This window comes from Cricetulus griseus, chromosome 4 (assembly GCF_003668045.3).
Source record: "Cricetulus griseus strain 17A/GY chromosome 4, alternate assembly CriGri-PICRH-1.0, whole genome shotgun sequence".
Classification (NCBI taxonomy): domain Eukaryota; kingdom Metazoa; phylum Chordata; class Mammalia; order Rodentia; family Cricetidae; genus Cricetulus; species Cricetulus griseus.
Window position 1 is genome coordinate 103355748 of NC_048597.1, and position 23683 is coordinate 103379430.

A 23683-nucleotide genomic window follows, 5' to 3' on the forward strand; every position below is an offset into this window, starting at 1 on the left:
TGACCAGCTATCATTAAACATAAAATTTAACTTTGGTACATGGCCTTCCATGTGTCTGTACAGCTTTACAAAGTCATATTCAAACTCCGTGTTTCTTATTTCAGCAGCTAGCCCAGGTCCCTTTGATCTTCAGCTTAGCTGTGCTTCTAATGGTGGTTACTGAACCTGCCTGTGGGGAATGAATTTTGGGGAAAGAGATAGACAACTACCTTACAAACCTTTCCAGTACTTTACCACAATAGTATTGCTTTCCTTTTTAAAACTTAAAATAGCCTGGAGGTGGTAGAGCATGCTTTTAATCCCAGCACTGGGGAGGCAGAGCCAGGCAGATGGATCTCTGTGAGTTAGAGGCCAGCCCAGTCTACAGAGTGAGTTTCAGGACAGGCTCCAAAGCTACAGAGAAACCCCTGCCTCAAAAAACAACAAAAACAAAAAAAAAAGGGGGGGGGGAACCCTTAAAATAATTTCCCTTGAAGGAGAAACTTACATTTCTTTCTTGAATTCTTCCATTTTCTGATTCTCTACATTCAGAAGTTCTTTTGATTTGTTCAGCTCTTGTACATTTTTCAAGTTGTTTTCTTTAAGTGTGTCCAGCTTAAAGAGAAAAAAAATTATTTCATTTTTCAGTGACATGGCTAGATAAATTATTCACGAAAACACGTATTTAAAAATAGATGAAATTAGTCATTTGTAATAAGCGTCAGGAAGTCATCTGGAGAAGAGATTACAAAGGACAAGTTGGTTATACACTGCATATCTTCTCCCCGTTCTGTCCTTTATTTCCCATATACCTGGCCAAAATGTCAAACTAAATCACCAGTGTACAACAAAACAGAAGCTGTCTTTAGTCTTGTGTGCTTTTGTTTGTTGGTTGGTTGGTTTCTTGAACAGTCCTCAGTAAGTACTGAGGGTGCCATTCAAAGCAATCTACCTTTAAAAAGCAAGAAATGGATTGTCAAACAGCGACATTATCAAGGATCAATCTTTGTAATAAAACAAAAACCCCTTTCTTACACTCACTGACTAGTAATGTAGGAGATACTTTCAGTTTTAAACTTACCCAACTCTCATTACAAAATTTATTTATCTGAATGAAGCATTTGTCAATTGGGAGAAAAATTGTTATCCATCTGCAATTTCTACAAAGAAGAAGAAGCCATGCAGTGAGACTGCAGAGCACTCTCTCACAGTCCATCCCACCACTGTCCTGCAGCCCTCTTGGCGCCTGCCTGCCCTCTAGTGGGAAAGTCAGGCATTTCATGAGCAGAACCGGCTGATCAGAAGCTCTGTCAGGTGGTTGGAATTGTAGGAATAGAGCATCTATCAAGGACAGAGAACTTATTCTACTCATCCACCATACAAGGTGTACTTCTGGGGCCAAGCTAGCAATTGGGGCTTTTTGTCCTTATTGTTTATAGCCAGAGGAGGGCTCTGTCTCCCTTTGTCATGGCACAGGCCATCAACCAGAAATCCAGAAAGTACCTCACTAATTGTAACATCACCACCTTCCTTTCAGTGCTCTTTTTTTTTTTTTTTAAAGATTTATTTATTTATGTATACAGTGTTCTCCATGTATGCCTGCAGGCCAGAAGAGGGCACCAGATCTCATTATAGATGGTTGTGAGCCACCATGTGGTTGCTGGGAATTGAACTCAGGACCTCTGAAAGAGCAGCCCGTGCTCTTAACCTCTGAGCCATCTCTCCAGCCCCCTCAGTGCTCTTTTAACATCCTAGATTTATGAACAAAGAAAATAAAGCATTGTAATGGGCCCAAGAAACAGCTTGTCCACCTTGTGGTCTTGTAATAACAGACAGACAGAGAACCCATCTGCTAGGAAAACAACCTATTTTGGGCTTCTAATTTTAATTTGCATCTAAGTGCATTCTGTAATCTTTTATTTACCTGTATAATTATAATACATGTAATTATACATGTAATTATAATTACATGTATAATTTCCTCAAATATCCATTTTAGAAGGTTGTGATCTTTAGCTTTGCATGAGGAGGCCTGGTCTTCATGTACCTATTCTACCTGGAAGTCCCTTCCTTCGAACAACTTTCTGAATGTTTTACCTGCCTGCGACGTGAAAAAGCAACAGAAGCTATATAGAACTTCACATCCTTCACATCACCCCACTTTAGTGAAGCAACTAACTATTCAGATAGTAGCTTTGCAGGAAGGATTTTTTTCCCCCCAAGACAGCGTTTCTTGTGGCTTTGGAGGCTGTCCTGGAACTAGCTCTTGTAAGACCAAGCTGGTCTCGAATTCACAGAGATCCTCCTGCCCCTGCCTCCCCAGTGCTGGGACTAAAAGCATGGCCACCACTCCTAGGCTCAGAAAGGATTTTTAGGAGCTGGGAAAATGGGAACAAAGTATCAAGGAAAGGCCCAAAGGGAAATGCTACTTGTAGACAGAACAAAAATAACCTGAGGTAACAAATTTGACCCAGTTCTAGAAATGACTCGTTCAAGATAACACAAAAGGATGTAAATATTGAACTAGGCCAGGAAAAAGCCTATATGGGGGCTAGGGAAATGACAATTGGTAGCTCCAAACTAGGAGAACATTGAGGGGGGAAATGTGTAGAATAAAAAGGAAGGATATGAAAACTTAGAAAATGCCATCATTAAGTAGTTATCTAAGAATGCCACAATATTAGAGCTTTATTTTCATTTTTGAGGTAGGTTGCTTGTTTAGACAGGATCTCATGTAGCTCAGACTAGCCTTGAATTCCTAATCCTTCAGCTGCCATCTCCCAAGTACTGTGTCCATAGGCATTCATTACCATATCTAGAGCCACCTTGAATTCATCGTTTAGTGCTATTAAGTAAATAATGAAGTAACACATTTTATTCAACATTATCATGGCATGATGTACATTCAACTCTAACATAGATCAAACCTGTTTATAAGTCCACACTTCAAAAAGACATTAGAGTTAAGTAACCAAACATTCCATGAAGTCGGCAAGCTGTTCTTTGAACAAACAAATGAAATTGAAATCTGATTACTTCAGTCTGTAGTTTTGCGTTTGTTTGCTTGGTGTCCTCCAAGGAGGCCAGCGTTTCTGTCTTCTCCTTGGTCATCTGTTCCATGATCTGCATGGCATCTTCTGCAGTCTGAGAAGCCTGAGCACAAAGAGACACAAGTGAGGAAACTGAAAGGGCACTTTCTCCTGGCACCAACAGGGGCATTGAGATGGCACTGTCCAGGCAGCTCTCAAAGTCTGTGTGGCTAAGCAGCACACAGAGGATGAGAGTCATCAACCCTAAACCAAACAAACTGAGACAGGCAGGGTCTGTACTGTGAAGAACAAGGTAATGGACCCTTCCCATGGCATTTTTCAGGAAGTCAACTCTAAAACCATCTTCGCGTTCTCACATCCCTCTAAACCTACATCCAAGTTCCAAGTTCCACTGACAAGCATGTGCTCACCATTATGACTCATATATTTGACAAGCTATTTGGTGGTGATGAAGAGTAACAACCCTAAATAACTGAATGGCTCTTAAATTTATTGGTGTAAGTGTAGAATATTTTTCTGGCTATTTCAATTTGAGGCTCACTCAACTTAAGCTAAGAAGTTTTCATATAATATAAATTATTTGGGCAATTATAACTTAAGGCTCCAGTGTTCCATGAGAAGCATGGAATGGGAAAAATCTATGAGAGAAACTGAGCAATGAATACAACCGTGTCTGTGAATAAAAAAGATGTATATATAGGAATACAAATTCTTAGCTACTAAGTATCAAAATAATCATAAAACTTTTTTTTTTTTTTTTCGAGATAGGGTTTCTCTGTGTAGCTTTGGAGCCTATCCTGGCACTCGTTCTGGAGACCAGGCTGGCCTCGAACTCACAGAGATCTATCTGCCTGCCTCTGCCTCCCGAGTGCTGGGATTAAAGGCGTGCGCCAGCAACGCCCAGCAAAACTTTTTAAGACAATTAATTACAATTTCGTTTGGTAGGTTTAATAATGTTCATGAGAATTTTGTATTCTTCGTGCTCTACTATCAGCCACAGAGATTTCAGTGGGATCCTCTACCTTCAAATGGACAGAATAATGAATGAAATAAAAGCCAAATAGTAGAGTGTATTTCAGTGTGCACATTCTAATACTGCTCTGAAATCTCCAAGAAACAGTTAACTTTTACAGTTAACACAGCTTCTCCTTAAATTAAAGGAAAAAAAGAAATGAATCTTTTTTTATTCACAGTTTTCAGTTTTTTCTGAAATGAGGAGAGACTACTACAATTAGACATTGAGTAATGAAATCTACCTTCCTGGTGGTAATGAAAAGCTGGACATACACACACAGCTGGCTTACTCAGGTGGATTCCCTTGGGTTGCAAAGAAGAGAAATCACCTAAGCCACTAGTGTTAGTGCAGTTAGTGAGGAGTCTGGGTACTCAATACTCGAACTTCTCACTTTACCGTGAATGTATGAAGGGTCTCAAGCTCTCTAATTTTAAGGGTAAGCTTGCTCTTGTCTTTTCTCAAAGTACGGTTTTCACTTTGGGATTCTAGGAGGTTGGCTGAAATATGGCGGTTGGTTTGGGCCAGCTGGCTAATCTCTTTCTGGAGGATGAAGTAGCTTTCTTCCAGTTTCTCCTTCTCCTTCAGGGCCCCTTCATTTCTCAGCATCAGCTCTCGTTTCTCAGCCAGGAGGTTCTTGTTGTCCTGAAGCACCTCAGCTCTCTCAGTCACAGCCACCTCATGGTTCAGGCGGAGGTCATCCAGGATCTTGGTGAGGCAGCTGTGTAGTTCTTGCAATTCTAACTTGGACTTGGAAAGGGCAGAAAAGTCGCTTTTGAGGGTCTCAATGTTGGCAGCGAGCTGAGCTGTTTCTGCACTCAGGAGCTCCTTTTCCTTAATGATTTCCACTACTTTTTGCTCTGAGTTTGTCTTTTCTTGGACAAGTGTAAAATTCTCAGTCTGGAGCTGCTCAGTACATGCCCTCAACCCCTGTATCTCCTCCTCCAAGAGCACCATTCTCCCATGAAGCTTGTTGTTTTCATATAAAGAAGTCTCGTTTTCCTTTGCCCTGGCCTCCTTCTCTAGAATTAAAGTCTGCTGAAGTTCACCTATCTCCTCATTTAGTTTCTGGCACTCTTCCTGCAGGTTCAAGCCATCCCTCAGCAAGATGTTCTTCTCACAGCAGCAAGTCTTCAGCTCAGCGTTCAAGTTCTCCTTGGCTTGCATCATGTTAGTGTGCTCTTTTTCCAGATTCTTTTTGGCATCCTGAGCCTCTTTCAGCATCAAGGAGAGGTCGCACTTGCTGTTGGCCAGCTCTTGGTTTTCCTGCTTTCTTTCCTGAAGCTCTTTCTTCAGAGCATCGATGTTACCGAGCAGTTTCATCTTCTCTTGCACAGCTATTCGTCTGTTTGCAGCTTCTTGGTCATACTTTCTTTTAAGATCTCCTATGGCTTTGATAGAATTTTCCCTCTCAGCAAGTAAATCTCCATTCTGCATCTCTAGTGCTGATTTTTCTTTCAAGAGGCTATCCTGCTGCTTTTTAAGCCTAGCAATTTTCTGACAAGCCATCTCCTTCTCAGAAGTCAAGTACGTGATCTTCTCATTTAGGTTCATCTCAAGATGAGCGGCCTCTTCCGAGTGCTTGCTGAGTTTTTCAGCGAGGGTTCTATTTTCACTTAACAGTTCCTCTTTCTCCGCCAGGAGCTTCCTCTCAGAGGCTGCCAAACTCTCCTTCTCATGGAGAAGCTGAATACACTCTGAGTCTGTGATTGCCCGACAGGTCTTAATCTCTTCCAGGAGCTTTGTGAGGCTTGCGTTGGTGGTCTGGAGCTGTCTCATCTCCAGCTCCGCCTTCTTCAGCGCTTTGCTGGTACAGTCCAGCTGCGTGCGCAGGGTCTCTGCCTCCGTGCTGAGCATCTGTTTGACCTGCAGAGTGGCCTCCAAGCTGGCACTTAGCTTCTCCTGGCCCTGGCGCAGCGTATCCTTCTCAAACTGCAGGTCTCTGTTACTCTGGAGAAGGTTCTCCCGCTCTGCCTTTAGAGTGAGGCAGGTGTTATCAAGGCTCATCTGCTTCTCTGCGGCTGACTTCTTCTCAGTCGTGAGCTCATCGATCTCTTGGACCAAGGCTTTCTGGTCCTTGACAAGCTCCTCATAAGCACCCTGAAGTTTTTGAATGACATCATCTTTGTCTTTGGACAAGAACATGTTCTCGGCAGTGAGCTTCTTGACCTGCCCCTCCAGTTGCTCTTTCTCTGCCCGGGCCTTCTCGGACATGGCCATCAGCTTATCCTTGCAAAAGCGGAGCTCCTCGATGAGCACCTGCATGCTCACCTTGGAGGCTTCCAGGGCATCATTCTCCATGTGCATCTTCAGGAGCTCCTCCTGCACAACACTGATTTCCTTAAGCAGTTTCTCTCTCTCAACTGCTAGGGACTCTTTATCCCGATGCTCCTGCTGATAACACTTTTCAGCAACTTGCTTTTCTTCTGAGACTTTCTCCTTCTCTAAGTGGAGGGTTTCATTTACTGCCCACAGTTTCTGTTGGTCTTCCTGAAGCAAAGTTATCTTGGTCTCCACTTCTACAAGCTTTGATAAAAGTGAACCTTTCTCTAACTGCAAAGCATTCGCCTCCTGCACAAGAAGCTGCTTCTCTGATTTCAGACCCCTCAGCTCTTCTGACATTACTTCAATCTCTTTTTTGGCTGATGTTAACAAATAAGTTAGCGACTACAGGGACAAAAGATGGAAAGAATGGGAACAAAATGAAATCAAGCAGACAAATGCAAGCCCAAATAACTTAATGTGGCCTAAGGCATGAAAGTTTAGAATTTTCTACAATAAGCTTCATAAAAACTACCTGAATAACAAAGGGATAAAAAGAAAAGTACTGCATAAAGGGATACTATAAAGCAAAATTAAATGCAAAGTGCCTACTAGCTTTTGCTCTTTGAAACGATGTGTGAAATCATTTCTGACAAATCACTAGGGATAAGACTTTCCTACTGTTCTGTCTGATTATTTCTATCTCAGAAAAGATTCATATTAAAATTTTTCAAAAACAAAAGACAGTGAAGCTTAAGTAGGTGGGTATTTTTAATCAAAATGTTTAAGGCCTTCCCTAGTAGGAAGAGGAGTCAACAGGCTAAAAGTGTCAGTGCCAGCATCATATATACAGTACTCAAGTGCAGACTGATTTCTAGGCTTTGCTGGCTACAATGAAATGTTTTCAAATGTACTATTTATAAGATGAGTTCATGATGTCTATATTGGCACTACCCAGAATTTTCTATGATGAAATAAATGATAACATGTTATTCATACTCCTGTACATGGTAGACATGTGACCAATAAGCTCTCAGAATGCACTGGATGCACCTAGAGGATTGAATTTTCTGCTGTACAAACTTAGCTTTGCACAGTCTCATCTAGCTAGTGGCTACTGGAATAAACAGCAGAGTTTTGAGTCACTGGCTCACTGGCTCTGTGGCCTCTTGAAAAAAGGCTTACAGACTGCACACCTAACCTTCCTTGGGGAGACCTACTTAGGTCTCAACAGACTCTCCAGAGTTTGTAACTCACTAAAATCAAGTATCTAGATGACAAATTTGTAAGAGGAATGATTCTGGTATTTTAACCAAAAGGTTTATATATAAAACTGCCAAAGTCAGTGCAGCTTCACACAAGCCATTAGAATGCTGTGGTACAGTCAACAAAACTGGAAGCTGCTGAGACATGGGGGACTACACAGACATCATCAAACATGGGAATCACATCTACCAATAATTGATGTATCAAGCTGGGTGTTCTGAGAAAAGAGGGCATAGGAGAAAGCTCTGACAGCATGCAGAAAAGGGGGGAATACACCCATTACACTTGACATGTACTACCTCATGGTACTCTTAATTAACAGACAGTATGAGGTTTGTGTTGCTATTCTGTTTTGGTCCTGAGATTTGATACTAGGGCAGAGTAGGTTGGCACATCCCTAGCCCTAACAAGAGTTTTAATAGTCTCAAGTTCTCTTTCATAATTTCTTTCTAGTAAACTTATACATAAGCATTTTTCTAATGCAATAAAAATAAACATTTAAAATAATTTTTGAGCAATAAAAAAGTTAAATAGTAGCAGAAAGGGTAAACTTTACTAAGTTACCAAAGTCAAAGAACATATTGGGGTGCAAATACAATCCTGACACCATAAAGTGAAACTCAATATACCAGTTCTAACTATTTCCAACTAATAAGATATTTTCTTGATTTACTTGAATGCAGCTTGCTTGTCAGCAAGTTCACAGAGCTTTCCTGGGGACATTCAAAGTCCTCTTCTGAGTTCTAAGTCTTCCTGTAAGACTCTGCTAGCCAGCGGCTCTCCTCTACAATGCCTACAACGCCTCTGCCTCCTGCTTTTCCAACCTTTGTCTCTCTGCACCCTAGTACAAGGGGGAGCAGGCTCAGCCAAGACCAGAAGATGCTTTCCCAAACAGAGAGTCTACTGCAAGCAAGCAGACAGAGCCCAGGCAACAGTAAGAGGTTGTAACTGCTGGGACAAGCAGCACAAGGGGTGGTGATGGCTATACAGTACATTCAGGGAAAGACCTATAGCCATTACCCTCCCCTACAAGGAAGAACAGCTGGCACAAAACACTGAAAGCCACAAAAGATGCAGTTTACCACTCTGCCATGCATGCAGAGTTGAACAGACCACACACACTCCTAAGCTCCCTTGTAGACTCCACATGCAACTTAGCTAAGACATAACACAATTTTACTATTTCTGCCCCAGAACATACTTTGGCTTTGTCTGCCTGCATTTTCAGTTCCTCCATGTCCTGCATCAGGCCTCTGTTCGCCTCTTGAGCAGCCTTCAGTTTCTCCTCTGTGTCTACCAGCATCTTCTGTACCTTCTGCAGGATTTCTTCGTGCTTCGTTTTTGTCTCAGAACTGGCTTTTTCATACTTGGCTCTCAGGTCCTGAAACTGGTTGTGGCTTGTTTCCATCTTCTTTTCCTAAAGAACCAAAAGGAAGGGGTAAGGCATCTGGCCACACAGTGATGACCCACACACTTTACCAGCAGTCCCTCACTTCTCCTTACCAGTTCCAACAACTTTTCCTTCAATTCTTTCTTCTCCTCTTCATGCTTTTTAGCTGCTTCCTGCTGGGTCTGTTCAGCTTTAAGAGTAACTTCCCCTATACTTTTCTGCAGAAAACTTGCATTTTCATTAGCCTTTGTAAGTTTTAGCTGTAGTTCTTCCACAGATCTAGAATAAGTTTCAATTTAAGTTATCAGATAGTTCTTATACGTGTGCATATGCTATGTGTACATGCAATGGGCATGTGTGTGTGTGTGTGTGTGTGTGTGTGTGTGTGTGTGTGTGTGTGTGTGGTCACTGTGTGTATGTTCATGTGTGAGTCCAGGCACAGCACATGGAGGTCGGAAGGTAGCCTTGGGTTCCAGTCCTCACCTCCTACCATGTTTGAAGTAGGGTTTCTTGTTTACTGCTTCATGCTGGGAGATCCCCATCTCCACCTCCCATTTCATTGTAGGCACTCAGGGATTACCTAGATTCTGGGGGTCTGAACTCTCATTCTCATGCATCAAGCACTTTATCTACTGAGCCATCCTGACAGCTAGATTTTTCATGTGTGTGTGTTTTTTTTAAACAGCAAGAAGGAAAGAGTCATTTATTTATTATGTACACACTCCACTGCCTGCATGTATGCCTACATGACAGAGGAGGGCACCAGATCTCATTAAGATTACTGTGAGCCACCATGTGGCTGCTGGGAATTGAACTCAGGACCTCTGCAAGAACAGCTAGCCCCCTTAACCTCTGAGCCATAACTCCAGTCCCATGTTTTGCATGTTTTAAACTGAAGAGTTATATTAGAAATATACTATAAAAAACAACTATATCAGCCGGGCGTTGGTGGCGTACGCCTTTAATCCCAGCACTCGGGAGGTAGAGGCAGGCGGATCTCTGTGAGTTCAAGGCCAGTCTGGTCTCCAGAGCAAGTGCCAGGACAGGCTCCAAAGCTACACAGAGAAACCCTGTCTGGGGTGGGGGGGCAACTATATTGGGCTGGAGAGATGGCTGGGTGGTTAAGAGCACTAACTGTCCTTTCAGAGGACCTCAGTTCGATTCCCAGCACCCACATGGCAGCTCACAACTGGGTATAACTCCAAGATCTGACACCCTCACACAGACATACATGCAGGCAAAATGCCAATGTACATAAAATAATAAATAAATTATTTTAAAAAACCAACTTTAACAGATTGCAAAATTTATGAGTAATTATACTGAAATCAAGACAGATTTGAAAATGACCTGCCTGGAGAGTTTTAACTGTGATTATTATAAATACATTTAGAGTAACAATTATTATAATTGCAAGAATTTACTACTCTATATTAATAGATCAATAAAGAAACATGAGTTGAGATATATATATTACGCCAGGTATGGTGGTACACACCTTTTACCCTAGCACTTGGGAGACAAAGGCAGGTAGATTCCTGGGAGTTGAAGGTCAGTGTGGTCTACACAGTAAGTTCCAGGACAGCCAGGGTTATACAGAGACTGTCTCAAATCAGGTAAGTTGGCTTATAACCATCCATAACTTCAGTTTATGGGAATCTGACACCCTCTTCTGACCTCTGAAGGCATTGCATGCACATGGTACACTTAAATATGGATAGGCAAAAAACACATACACATAAAATAAACAAATCTTAAAATATTTTATTACAGGTTTTTTCATCTAAAAAAATTTAAGAAAAATATTAAAGGAAATAAGTTTCAAATTTTCAGTAAAGGAAGTTACCAAAAGACATTTAAGTGCCCCTTGGGAAAAGAAAAAATAGTAATTACCATAAATAATCTTGCTTAAAGAGAACCAGCTAGGCTCTGGGGAGATAGTAATGTGTTTGCTTTGCAAGCATATGGGCCTGAGTTCAATCCCAGAACCCATGTCAAAAAGCCAGGTGGGATTGCACTAGGGAAACAAAGACAAACCAATCCCTGGGGCTCTCTGGCAAGTTAGTGTAGCCTACTCAACAAGTTCCAAGCCACTGAGACCCTATCTTTAAAAAGGGTTTAAGGTGCTAGAGGAATGACTTTTGACTACACAGAGAAACCCTGTCCCAGAACAACAACAACAACAAAAAAAAGATAGGGTCTCACTATGTAGCCCTGACTATCCTGGAACTCACTTTGTAGAGCAAGTTGGCCTTGAGCTAACAGAGATCCACCTACCTCTGCCTCCCAAGTGCTAGGATTATGTCCACCCAGCAGCCCAGAGCCTTTAGTTCAAGACTTTATGACTGAGCCTACTCTAAAACAGGCGTACTCTCCAGCACAGTCAGACATACCTTTCCTTCAGACGTAATTCATCATTCATCTTTGTCAACTGAGAAGAGTTATCTCCTGACATCTTCATTATTTCTGCAATGTCATTTTCTAATTTTTCCTTTGCCTTTACCAGCTGTTCTTCTCTTTCATCCTTCTCTCTAAATTTTGCCTCCATATCTGAATATATACAGAAAAGAAATAGCACTGCTGTGTTAATAGCAATAAAAATTTACTGAATGTATCCTTATCCTGGGGATGTTTGCAGATAGCCATCTCTGCATACATGGGAATCACATTCTAGCAAAGACAGACAAAAAGCAGAATAAAGACAGGAACAATATAAATACAAAGAGCTGAGTGCTAAGGGAAGAAACTGGAAGTAGAGAAAGTATGTTGAAAGAAGGAAAGAGTGGGGCTGGAGAGATGGCTCAGAGGTTAAGAGCACTGACTGTTCTTCCAGGGGTCCTGAGTTCAATTCCCAGCAACCACATGGTGGCTCACAACCATCCGTTATGAGATCTGGTGCCCTCTTCTGGTGTGCAGATATACATGGAAGCAGAATATTATACACGTAATAAATAAATAAAATCTTAAAAAGAAGAAAGAAGGAAAGAGTAAAATATGACATGGAACCCTTTGAATTGGTAACATGTAAGTAAAGACCTGAAGAAAGGATAGGAAGCAGAAAGCAAGTCAAAGGCTCCCAAGCAGCACATGGCCTGACATGTGCAACAAAAGCAAAGAGGCTGATATGGCCAGAGTGCAGTGGGTGAGGGGAAGAAGAGCCTAAGACAAACTCCTGGAGATATGGGGTTTGTTTTTGTTTTTGTTTTTGAGACAGGGTTTTTTTCTGTGTAGCTTTGGAGCCTATTCTGGTACTCAATCTGGAGACCAGGCTGGCCTTGAACTCACAGCAATCCTCCTGCCTCTGCCTCCCGAGTGCTGGGATTAAAGGCATGTGCCACCAACGCCCGGCTGAGATATGGGATTTAATGGGCAAGGACTGCACCTCTAGTGAGTGAGATGGAAGAAAAGTCACATGATCTGACTCTCTGGCCACTGTACTGAGAAGAAACAAAAGGGTAAGGGTAGAGCAGGAAGTAATCAGTCATCTGTGTGGTTGTCTGTGTGAAACACTGAACAAGGACAGCAGCAGCAGCAGTGGTAGATCCTGTTTTTTTTGTTTTTTTTTTTTTATAAAACAGAGGAAAGAGGAAATGCACAGAGTTACAGACCAAGTGTTAGGCCGGCACACAGAGTGATGCAGTGTCTGACTATAACATAAAGTCTTTTTTATTATGTATACAGCATCCCGTTTCCATGTAAGTCTGCACACCAGAAAAGGGCACCAGATCTCACTACAGATGGTTGTGAGCCACCATGTGGTTGCTGGGAATTGAACTCAGATCCTCTGGAAGAGCAGTCAGTGCACTTAACCTCTGAGCCATCTCTCCAGCCCCAGAAATACCGACACACAATCAATTTAACATAAAGTCTTATCCTAGACACTCTATTGTATTTAATAGCTTGTCACCAGATGACATCAACTTACCTGTTAAATTTCCTCTCAACTTCTCCAGTTCAGAAGACAACATGTGAAACTCTTCCTCCTTTTGATGCAGTTTATTTACAGTGTCTATTAGGATAAAGTTAAAAGTTTAATATATATCACATTCCATAGGTCACCCAGAGCTTGGCTGGCTTATAACACAACCAAGCATATGCTCATGAGGGCCCTGCCAATCACACACTGCAGTGACAGGGAGGCATGAAGCTCTGCTGCCTCCCCACACTGGCACATCATGAGGCCCTATGCCTTTCCTAGGCATCTCTTTCCTTCCAGTCAAAACCCAAAGCTTACCAGAAGCAAAAGCTCAGCTAAGATCATCCTTCTCAGCAACACTCAACAAGCCTTAGGTCAAAAGAAAACATGACTATTTCTGGAGTTTGAAGATTTGGGAAATCAATGGAATGCAGTTTTTCTGTTCATTGTATAACTTCCAAGATGATGACAATTAGCAACACTATGCAATTCCAAAGCCAGGCCCCACCCACCTAATGACACAGCTTTCAGACTTCAGTGAGACGTACCTTGCATGCATCTCTGAACAGAGACAGTCTCCTCTGAAGCACCAGCAAACTTTTCTTTCTGAAGAAAAAAAATCAGATATTGATCACACAAGGATCTCAGCTGATAAAGACTACATGTGTCTATGAGTTACCATAGTATTTATTTTTGTAGCCTGTTTCATTAAGACTATACACCTCAAACATGTAGACACCAATGAACTACCAACTGTGTATTGTGCACATGTGCACACACGAGTGGGTTTGCATGTGTATGCATGCATATGTATCTGTACACAAGTATATGACTGGGTATATATATGTAAGTTGATTCATACACATACACACTCACACACAACCATATACACGCACATGCACACACACACACACACATACACTCACACACATATACACACACGCACATACACACGCATATACACTTATACAAGCACACACACACGCACACACGCTGCGGGAAGATGCTTTGTCATGACTAACCCTCCAAGAGCTGCCTTCTCCTCTGAAACCTGCCTGAAGGATGGGGATGTAGCTCAGTGGTATTTTACCTATTAAGGCAAAGCCCTAGGCTGAATCCCTTCTACAAAAAAAAAAGAGAAAAAAAGAAAAAGTACAAAAAGAAAAGAATCTGCCTGAACAATAGGGAAAGAGTTCTGGGTTTCTTTCCGCTGAGAGTATCCAGAGGAATATGAACTAAATTCAAGCCTAATATCTTCATCCACAACTTTATGAGCAGATTGTTCCACCTGTCGTCACCTACGAGGAAGGTCTCCTGCTCTGAACATGATGGCAAGCTAAGCTAGAACTTTTCTGGTTTTCCTGAAATAAATTTTGAAGTAGCTGTAACATGGTAACTTTTAAAAGATTAATTTGATTTTGTGTGTATGAGTGTTTTGCCTGGATGTATGTCTATGTATTGCATGCATGCCTGGTGCCCACAGAGGGCAGAAAGAGGATACAGACACCCTGGAACCAGAGTAGTGGGTGGTTGTGAGCCACCATGTGAGTGCTGTGAACAGAACCTGAGTCCTCTGCAAGAACAGCCAGTGTTCTTAACAACCAAGTCATCTCTCCAGCATCCCCAAAACATTTTTTAATGAATATTTCTAACAGAGACTATTGAAAGATGAGCACATAAGCTAGCGTAAGTCCACAGAGTGCCCACTTATGTCATTCACAAAGCTAGGCTTCGGGTAGCATTTGTTCTTCCAAGAGCATGTAGAAGAATACTCTTACATTGTTTTGGTTTTGCCTTTTTTTTTTTTTTTTTTTTTTTAAGTAACTCGACAGGCATTGGTAGCTCACAACTTTAATCCCAGCACTGGGGAGGCAAATGCAGGAAGATCTCTTGTGAGTTCAAGGCCAGCCTGGTCTACAGAGCTAGTTCCAGGACAGGCTCCAAAGCTACAGAGAAACCTTGTTTCAAAAATAATAATAATAATAATGTTATGCTGGGTATGGTGGCACATATCTTTAAACCCAGCACTGGGAGACAGAGGCAATAGATCTCTGAGTTTGAAGCCACCATGATCTACAGAACATGTTCCAGAACAGACAGATTACATAGAATCCCTGTCTCAAAAAAAAATTTACTTATTATTTTTAATTATGTGTCGGTGTTATGTGGGTATGTACATTTAAATGTGTGTGGGTGCCCTTGGAGCACCTTGGAGGTGTGTGGCGTCAAATCCCCTAACACGGGAGTTACATGCTGTTGTGAGCTGTCTGACGTGGTTGCTGGGAACTGAACACTGGTCCCCTGAAAGAGCAACAACTGCTCTTAACCACTGCGCCATCTCGGCAGTTCCACTGACTTTATTTTTAAAATTACATTTATTGTGTGTACACCTGTGGGCACATGCACCGTGGAGTGCATGTAGAGGGCAAAAGACAATTCTCTGGAATCAGTTCTCTCCTTCCACTAGATAGGTACCAGGGCTCACACTCAAGTCTTCAGGTCTGTATCTTTACCTACTGAGCCATCTCACCAGCCCCTAAAACATTTTCTTAAAGGACTCCAAATCACAAAATAGCCAGATATGGCAGCACAAGCCTTAAGAGTCAGCACTCAGAGGCTAGAGGCAGGTGGATCTCTGTGAGTTGAAGGCCAGCCTGGTCTACAAGGTAAGTTTCAGGACAGCTAGAGCTACAGAGAGAGACCCTATTGCTCTACCCCCCCATCACAAAATAATTCGGAGGTCATTTTTAATGTAATGTATATATTATATACCAGGACTGTCCAACAGAACTTTCTGCAATATAGCTACTAAGAACTTAAAATGCAACAGAGAAACTAAATTGTACTACACGTAGCAATTTAAATTTACGTAGCTATATGTGTATGTGTATGATGAATAACATAGTTTTTTGGGAAGGGGTGATTTGAGACAGGGTTTCTCTGTGTAACAGCCCTAGCTGTCCTGGCACTCGCTCTGTAGACCAGGCTGGCCTCAAACTCACAGAGATCCTCCTGCTTCTGCCTCCCAAATGCTGGGATTAAAGGCGTGCCACCACCACCTGGCCTGATACAGCTATTATTAGAAGTAGAAATTTGGGGCTAGAGAGTTGGCCTAGTGGTCAAGAGTGCTAGTGCTTACTGCTTTTGCACAGGACCCAAGTTTAGATCCCAGCACCCACGGCAGGCAGCCCACAGCCACCTGCAAACTCCAACTCTGGGAAATCTGACCCCTTCTTCTGACCTCCACAGGTACTGCACTCAATGTGCACACACCACCCATGAATGCACTTGCTACACATAATTAAAATTAAATAAAATGTTTAAGTAGAAAATTGAGCTCATGCCTATAATCCCAGCAGTCAAAAGGCTAAAGTATTAGGATTGCTGTGAGTTTGAGGGCAGCCTGAGCTACACAGCTGAGTGAGTTTCAGACCAGATGGTTGCAGAGAATGAGAAAAATAGAAAACTGTAAACCAGACATTTACATAAGAAACAATACTTCACCACTGTGACCAGAGAAGTAGCACAGTAACAGGGAGGCTTATGGGGCAGCTGGAGCAACTGCTCCTGAGAAGCTGCCTAGGTTCTCTGCAAGCTTACATGAACCCCATGGACCACAATTACCAGCCTCAACTAAGGTAAAATTATGGTGTAGGAGGCAAAGGGAGGGAGAAGAAAAGTGACCAAAGTTTTGGGTTGTTTACTTTGAAAGTCTTACAATTTGGTGGGGTGTAATCTTTGGTTAGTTTTGTTTTTGTTTTCTGAGACAGGGTTTCACTATGTAACCTTAGCTGATCTAGAACTTGCTATGTATACAAGACTGGCTTAGAACTCACAGAGTCTGTGAGCCTCTGCCTAGAAGTGCTGAGATTAAAGCCTTGTGCCACTACATCATTTGGAATTAAGGAGAAAGATGCAAAAGGAAATGAATACAACCCGATGGCAATTCAATTAGATAGCACACTCCTTGCCAATAGAGGGCACTGAAGACCAGGACAGATGCTGCCCATAGCCAAAAAAAGAGATGCTGCAGGCCTGACGGTGCTGGGTGTGTAAGTGAGAAGATAGATCTGTGTTTTGTAAAATTAGCTGCCAACAACCATCTAACTGCTTTACCTGAAAAAAAAAAAAAAAAAAAAAAAAAAAGGCTTTTTTTTTTTTAAAAGAAAAGTTAACACTTACCTTTCAACTGCTAATTCGATTTGATCCAGTTCCCTTGAAGGTATTTATCAGCTGCTAATTTACTCAATTAAATCCATATTTTTGAAGAAGTACAGACCTAGCTACAGTACTTTTTTTAATGGAGAATGTTCTTTTAAGTAGGAAAAGCTAGAAACAATGAGGTTCAGATCCCATCCAACAGGTACTTACCAAAGTCTGTAGTTCTTTTTCCAAAGTCTCCTTCACTTGACTGACTTCACTCAAAGTGTCCTGCAGGTTACTGAGCATTAGCACTTTTTCCTGGAGCTCTTTGGTAATGCTATTAGCCTAACACACCAAGTTATATGGCACAGAAGCAAATGAATAAAAAAGAAACAAAAAAGAATGATAAGGAAAAAATAAAATGTAAAAAGAATGAGAAATACAACAAAACAATACTGGAAGGAGTTGGGTTTTTTTGTTTGTTTTTAAATTCTAAGAAGCCAGTGACTTTAAAAACAATCAGTTCTAGGTATGACTATCTCCTTGGGGTTTTTTGTTTTTGTGTTTGTTTAGTTGGGTTTTTATTTTGTTTTTGAAACAAGGTTTCTGTGTAGCACTGGCTGTCCTGGAACTCTCTATGTTGACCAACCAGGCCTCCAACGCAATGTGTGCCAACACATCTAGCCAAAATATACTAAATTTTATTTATGTGTATATATGTTTGCCTGTCTAAGTTTATGTGCACCATGTATTTGCATAAGCCTGTTGGAAGACAACATCAGATCCCCTGGAACTAGAACAAAGCCTGGGTCCTCTGCAAGAACAGAAAGCACTTGACATCTGAGCTATCTCTCCAAGCTCTAATGGCTTTTTTTCTTTCTTTCTTTCTTTCTTTCTTTATTTATTTATTTATTTATTTAATATTTTTACTCTTTTGTTTGTTTGTTTGTTTTGTTGTTGTTTTTCAAGACAGGGTTTCTCTGTGTAACAGCCCTGGCTGTCCTAGAACTTGCTCTGTAAAGCAAGCTGGTCTCATACTCATAGAGATCTGGCTGCATCTGCCTTTCAAGTGCTGCAATTCAAGGCATGCACCACCAATCACCACCTACCTGACCCCTAATGGCTATTTTTTAAAAAGTTAAAATATACTACTTTTCTATACGTAAATTTGAAGACCAACATGGCCTAAAGCAAGAATTGCGGGTATTTACTTCCTCAATGAGCTACCTGATGAAGTTCAGTTGGGTATGTAATTCAGTGGTAGAGCCTGTGCTTAGCATAGACAGGCTAGGCATATTATAATGCCAGTCTGTATTATTCTGCATATTTGTATGCTTAAAATATTTCACACTTAAGTCATGTTTAAAAATACATTAGACATTAGCAATTAGAACTAAGTAGAACTCAGCTTTCATCAAATCTTTATGTGAAAACGTGACCCAACTATTAGCCACATATTCTCTTCTAGTTAACCTGTTTTTTATTGCTATTTCACATGAGATTAGAGAAAATTTTTCCTGTAGCTATTTTATTTTCAAATATGATTACTTAGCAGACTTTTGTTGTTTTATCTGTCTTCATCTCTCCCCATTTAGCCACCACAACACTTTCTTCTTTGCCAATAGAGCAGCTTTTTCCACAAAAGTCATTCATCATTAATACCAGACACCCCCACCCCAGCGGCAGGACTGGGAAAGACTCCCCTGAAGAACTGAAGCTGACATTTATCAGGGTTGGCTGGTAGGAGACACAGCTGGTAGACACTTCAGCTTCCTAATCCTTGACAAGCAGCACATTTGTCTAGTTTCCACGTCTCCCCAAACAAAATGCACAAAAAAAGAACAGCCAGATGGTTTCTTTGTTGTGGCATAAAAGTAAGGTAGTAATACAAATGGCTCTAGCATCCTGCCCTTATTCTGCTGTGAGCATTACTTATCATAGCATGCTAACTTACAGAGTTCATGTTCTACTTTTATACATAACCTTATAAGCAAGGGAGTAACATGGGCAGAAAGGGAAGAGATGAACTTATAAAGTGTTTTCTGTTTTAGTTAACTTTTTTGACAGGATCTCTATGTGGACCAGGCTGGCCTGGAACTGAAATGGCAAACCTCCTGACTCATCACCCTAAGTATTGCAGGCATGTACCACCATGCCCAGCCTGAGCTTAGAAAGCAATCAATCAATCAATCAATCAATCTCTCTCTCCTCCGCAACCCTGCTTCCATATCCACCTTAACACCACTATTTTAGGGAGGGAGGTCTAATTAAACATAGATTTTTTTTTAACAGCTCTATTTTTAAACAGCCTAGAATTAAACTTAGACAAGAGTTTATATCATGACCAGGAGATAAAGTAACAGATAAGGTTTCCAGATGATAGGAAACCAAAATTCACAAGGCTGGTCATTATTTGCTCTGATCTCAGGTGAAACCATGCTTGAGATCCTCAGAAAGTAATCAATGATACTCAAGGGGGTACACCACACAATTCCTGTTAAATCAAGGATTTTGAAGATGAATGGCCTCAACTCAAAAGTAACATACAATGAAAAATAACAAATGGAAAATGAGTTAAAAAGAAATGATGGAAGATGTCAATACAAACCTTGCTACTTTCAGCGTTCCTTTCAATCTCTAAATTTTTAATCTGCTTTTCAGCTCCCTCAAGCTGCTGTCTAAGTGTCTCGATTTCCAATTTACCTTCGGAATTGGCTTTCTGAAGCGCATCAAGTTCCAAGAGCTTTTCTTCAACAACCTGGAGCTGTGATGTAAAATTACCAATGACCTTGGTCTGTTCATTGTACTTGGCTTGCAGAACCTCTAACTCCTTTACCTTAATTTCAGCCTCCTGCAGTTTGTTTAATGTGTCCTCCATTTCCACTAGATGCTGGTCTTCTGCACTGTCCAGTCTCGCTTTGACGGCCTCCAGGCTGTCCTCCTTCTCTTTAATAATTTGCATCAGCTTGGTCTTCAGGGTCTCCATCTCTTTAGCATGAGCAGACCTCTCAGAGTCCTGTTTACTCTGTAAAGATTCTATTTCATGCTGATAATCTAGTCTCAGTCTTTCTATTTGTGTCTTTAACTCAGCAAATTCAGCTGAGTCCGTTCCAATACCTTTGCTGAAAGACACCTTCAGCTCTTCCATTGCCTGCTGGTGGGATCCAATGGCAGTCTCCAGCTTAGACTTCCACAGAGCTATCACATCTGAATTTTCCTTGTTGGCATGGTCAAGCTTGCTTCTCAAGGACTCATTCTCTTTGGAAAGCTTTTCAGTGGCAGCATGCAGAGCCTTGATCTCCTTATGAAATGTCTCTTCCCGAGCTCCAAAGTGGTCCTTCAGAGAAGTCATTTCGCTCTGGTGCTCAGTATGAGTGGCTTCTAGCTTTTCTTGCAAAGCACTTATTTCTTGCAAAAGAGAAAGAGACATATCCACATCCCCGGAAGGTTTACTGGACTCTAGCCTTCTTCGGAGCTCAGCTACTTCCTGGACTCTCAAGGCTAGATCTTTTTCTAGTTCCATTATTCGGGACTTTTCTGATACTGTAGCCACCTAGTAACAGCGGTCATAAGAAACAGAAAGCACTGAAATAACAAATCACTGGTGATTTTCCTTATTTCTGAAGCTCTTTACAAACCACCTAGAATCAAGCAAAGCCAAGCTATTACCTGTAGGGATTGATTTCTCCCTCACTGAAATAATGGCTTAAGCTCAATTCTGGAGGATATAATATGGAATTAAAATCTTTAGCAAACTCCCACCATTATGAAATCACAAATGGACATTGAGCTTACCTCACTCCAACAATATCTGTTTCTGCTCTAAAGACACTTAAACCAGGAAGCACTCATTAACTGATAAATTAACAAAACAGTAGTTTCCAAAGTGCCCGATAATCTGCCTCCTGGAGGGCAAGCAAGCTCATCTGGCCAGTTTTTCTTCCTTCCTGCATTCAGTAGCACTCATTTCAGGTGCTACTCCACCTGAGGCTGCTGATTACAGCCTCAACTGTCAGTTAAAGGGAGCACAGTCACTAGCTACATATGGTTGAGCACTGAAATATGGCTCATCTGGAGCAGGATGCACCGAGAGACACATCAGGATAAGACTCAAGAGAAAACAGACATAAAATAGCTTAATGATTTTAATCATCATTGTATGATGAAATAGCATTTTAAATATAGTTTTTATATATTATTCAAATTAATTTCACCTGTAACTTACTAAACAGTTCATGTGGGTATCAGAAAATTAAGATTCTATATATGTGACTTGCATTCTACTTCTATAGCAGGTATACGAGATCTACAATTACCCATGTTTCAGTGAGAAATGCATCATCTGTAGAATAAAAGCCTAAGTTGGATAATCAAAAATTTACTGGCTTTTTAAAATGGCATTAAAAGATCACTTACCTGCAATTATACATAAGACTCTCAACAGAAAGACCCCTCTCTGGCTTTTGTAACTCTGTTGTCAGCATTCTGACGTACACATCTTGCTTCCCTAACCCAGTGGTTCTCAACATTAATATGTACACAAATGGAATGTATGATTAAATTGGAAGACTCTTGCTACTTTCACACATTCGGTTTCTATCTGAGCTCTGGAGTTTTAAGGAGAAAAACACTTAGTCTTTTACCTTTCAACTTGTACCTTTTAGTCTTAGAAAAATTTTTCTCTACTGCTTCCTCCTAGGCTCTCAGTTGGTACAAAGAATATGTGGAAAATGGTATCTGACAACATAAAAATCATTTAACTAATCTGGGAAATAGAAGAGAATATCCCAGTGGTACCAGATTTCAATGACTAAATATTTCCTCATTTTAGACTCAGCCCATGGTGCCTTTACAGGGGCAGAGAACACAAGACGTGTGTCTCCTGCTTTCTCTGCCCACTCCAGCACGTTGTGATGCTCAGTAAGCTGTCCAGAAGAAAAGAGGGAGAGTCACTGACTGTTCCAGAATTGATCAAAGGTGTGGTGCTTTGTAGTTATGGAGATGCTTCAGATTAATCATGTTAATTCATTTATATTCTGTTCTCTAGAGGGGAGGATCCATGAATTTCTTACCTACAACTAAGACACAAAGCATCAGTGAACCCCTTGCTACAAGGTTATAACATAAATACAACAGGTGACAGTTCTTAGTCACAACAAAACTGTCAAACTGAGAGAAGGCCAAGTGAAAAGCAAATGAAAACAATAGGATGATGGTTCTCTATGTGGCATTTTGTCACTTCTATTTCAAGTTTTATTTCCCAAAGTCTGACCTCAGTTGAAATGTTCCTGTTAGTTTATGGCCATAAAAGTCAGGAACTGTTTCTTATTCTTGCTCACCAGGGAAGCTTAACTGGACTTAAGGCTTAGGGAAATTCTAAAATGCTTCCTGAAAAGGACTGTAGGTGATGTGGGGATTCAATGGACCACTGGTTATTTTCACACTTGGCAAACCAAGAGTGAGGACCAACAGAAGACACTGTTGGTTATGGAAGACTGTAAAATCTGATTTGAAATGGCTGCAGAAGTTCATTTGCAAATACATTGCTTATCATCCAGCATAAAACCAAAAAGTTCGTCTGCTAACAAAACTAAGACATGAGAGGAGAGTTTAGAAGTTTAAAAAAAAATGTATTTCCTTAATTCAGTCAGACCAAAGGTTCTCTACCTCCTAAGCACTATGATTGCTTATCATCCAGCATAAAACCAAAGTTTGTCTGCTAACAAAACTAAGACATGAGAGGAGAGTTTAGAAGTTTAAAAAAAAATGTATTTCCTTAATTCAGTCAGACCAAAGGTTCTCTTCCTCCTAAGCACTATGTATTTCCCAGATCAAGTCTTGCTTCCTCAGGCTGTAAAGAAATGGTACCAAATTATCACTTATTCTTATCTCATCCTTTTTTTTTTTTTTCCCTTACCAAATACATGCTGGGAATCTTTCATTTCTGAGACCAACTGAAGCCATTTCTTTCTTCTCTCTTTTTTTTTTCTTCAGACTGAGGCTGGCTTTGGTCTGTATGACCTAGGGTAGACCTGAACTTGTGACAATCCTCCTACCTCAGCCTCCCAAGTGCTAGGATTACAGGCATGAGCCACCATCCCCAGCTTTGTTTATTCTCTCATTTATTATTTTATTTGTATGTATGTGTCTGTGCACACATCTGTGTGTCTGTACCTGTATATACTCACAAGTGCATATGGAAGCCAAGTGTCTTTCCGACTCTGTCCACCTTGGTTTTTGAAACAGGGTCTCTCATTGGCTTGATGTTTGCCAAACAGAGCAGACTGGCTAGCTGGCAAGCAAGCTTCAGGAATCCTGTCTCTGCCTCCCCAGGGCTGGGATTACAAGCGTGCATCACCACGCCTGGCATTTTTCCCTTGGGATCTGAGGACTAGCCTCAGATCCTCAAGCTTGCAAGGCAAACACCTTACCAAATGAGCTACCTCCCTACCCTTTATCAGAAAACAAAAACTTACGATTGAGAAAATAAAGATTATTCATTTGTCTATATTTTTATATCAATGATTTCACACCAAAAGAATTCCGACAATTACTACTGATTCAAAAGAAAAGTCAGGGTAACAAATTTGATCAGTTAGATACAAAGTATTTTTAAGGTCAATCACAGTCAAACATGATTTAACAAGTACATATATAAATATATA

The 23683-nt window shown here is 41.0% G+C and overlaps 1 protein-coding gene across 9 annotated transcripts in view; it reads right to left on the reverse strand.

Annotated features, from left to right (window-relative positions):
* The window catches only part of Clip1 (CAP-Gly domain containing linker protein 1), a 111724-nt gene that overhangs the window by 35100 nt on the left and 52941 nt on the right, over positions 1–23683 (reverse strand). For 6 of the 9 annotated variants that reach the window (XM_035443320.1, XM_035443318.1, XM_035443319.1 and 3 more), the window contains 10 exons: positions 19627–20571; positions 17247–17363; positions 13424–13481; positions 12885–12968; positions 11353–11509; positions 9073–9238; positions 8771–8986; positions 4441–6708; positions 3016–3132; positions 488–594 (listed from right to left, as the gene is read on the reverse strand). In XM_035443320.1, coding sequence (XP_035299211.1) covers positions 488–594; positions 3016–3132; positions 4441–6708; positions 8771–8986; positions 9073–9238; positions 11353–11509; positions 12885–12968; positions 13424–13481; positions 17247–17363; positions 19627–20571 — 4235 coding nt within the window. The remainder of the gene's footprint in view (positions 1–487; positions 595–3015; positions 3133–4440; positions 6709–8770; positions 8987–9072; positions 9239–11352; positions 11510–12884; positions 12969–13423; positions 13482–17246; positions 17364–19626; positions 20572–23683) is intronic. The other 3 variants (XM_027413982.2, XM_027413981.2, XM_027413980.2) reach the window with 1 other exon arrangement.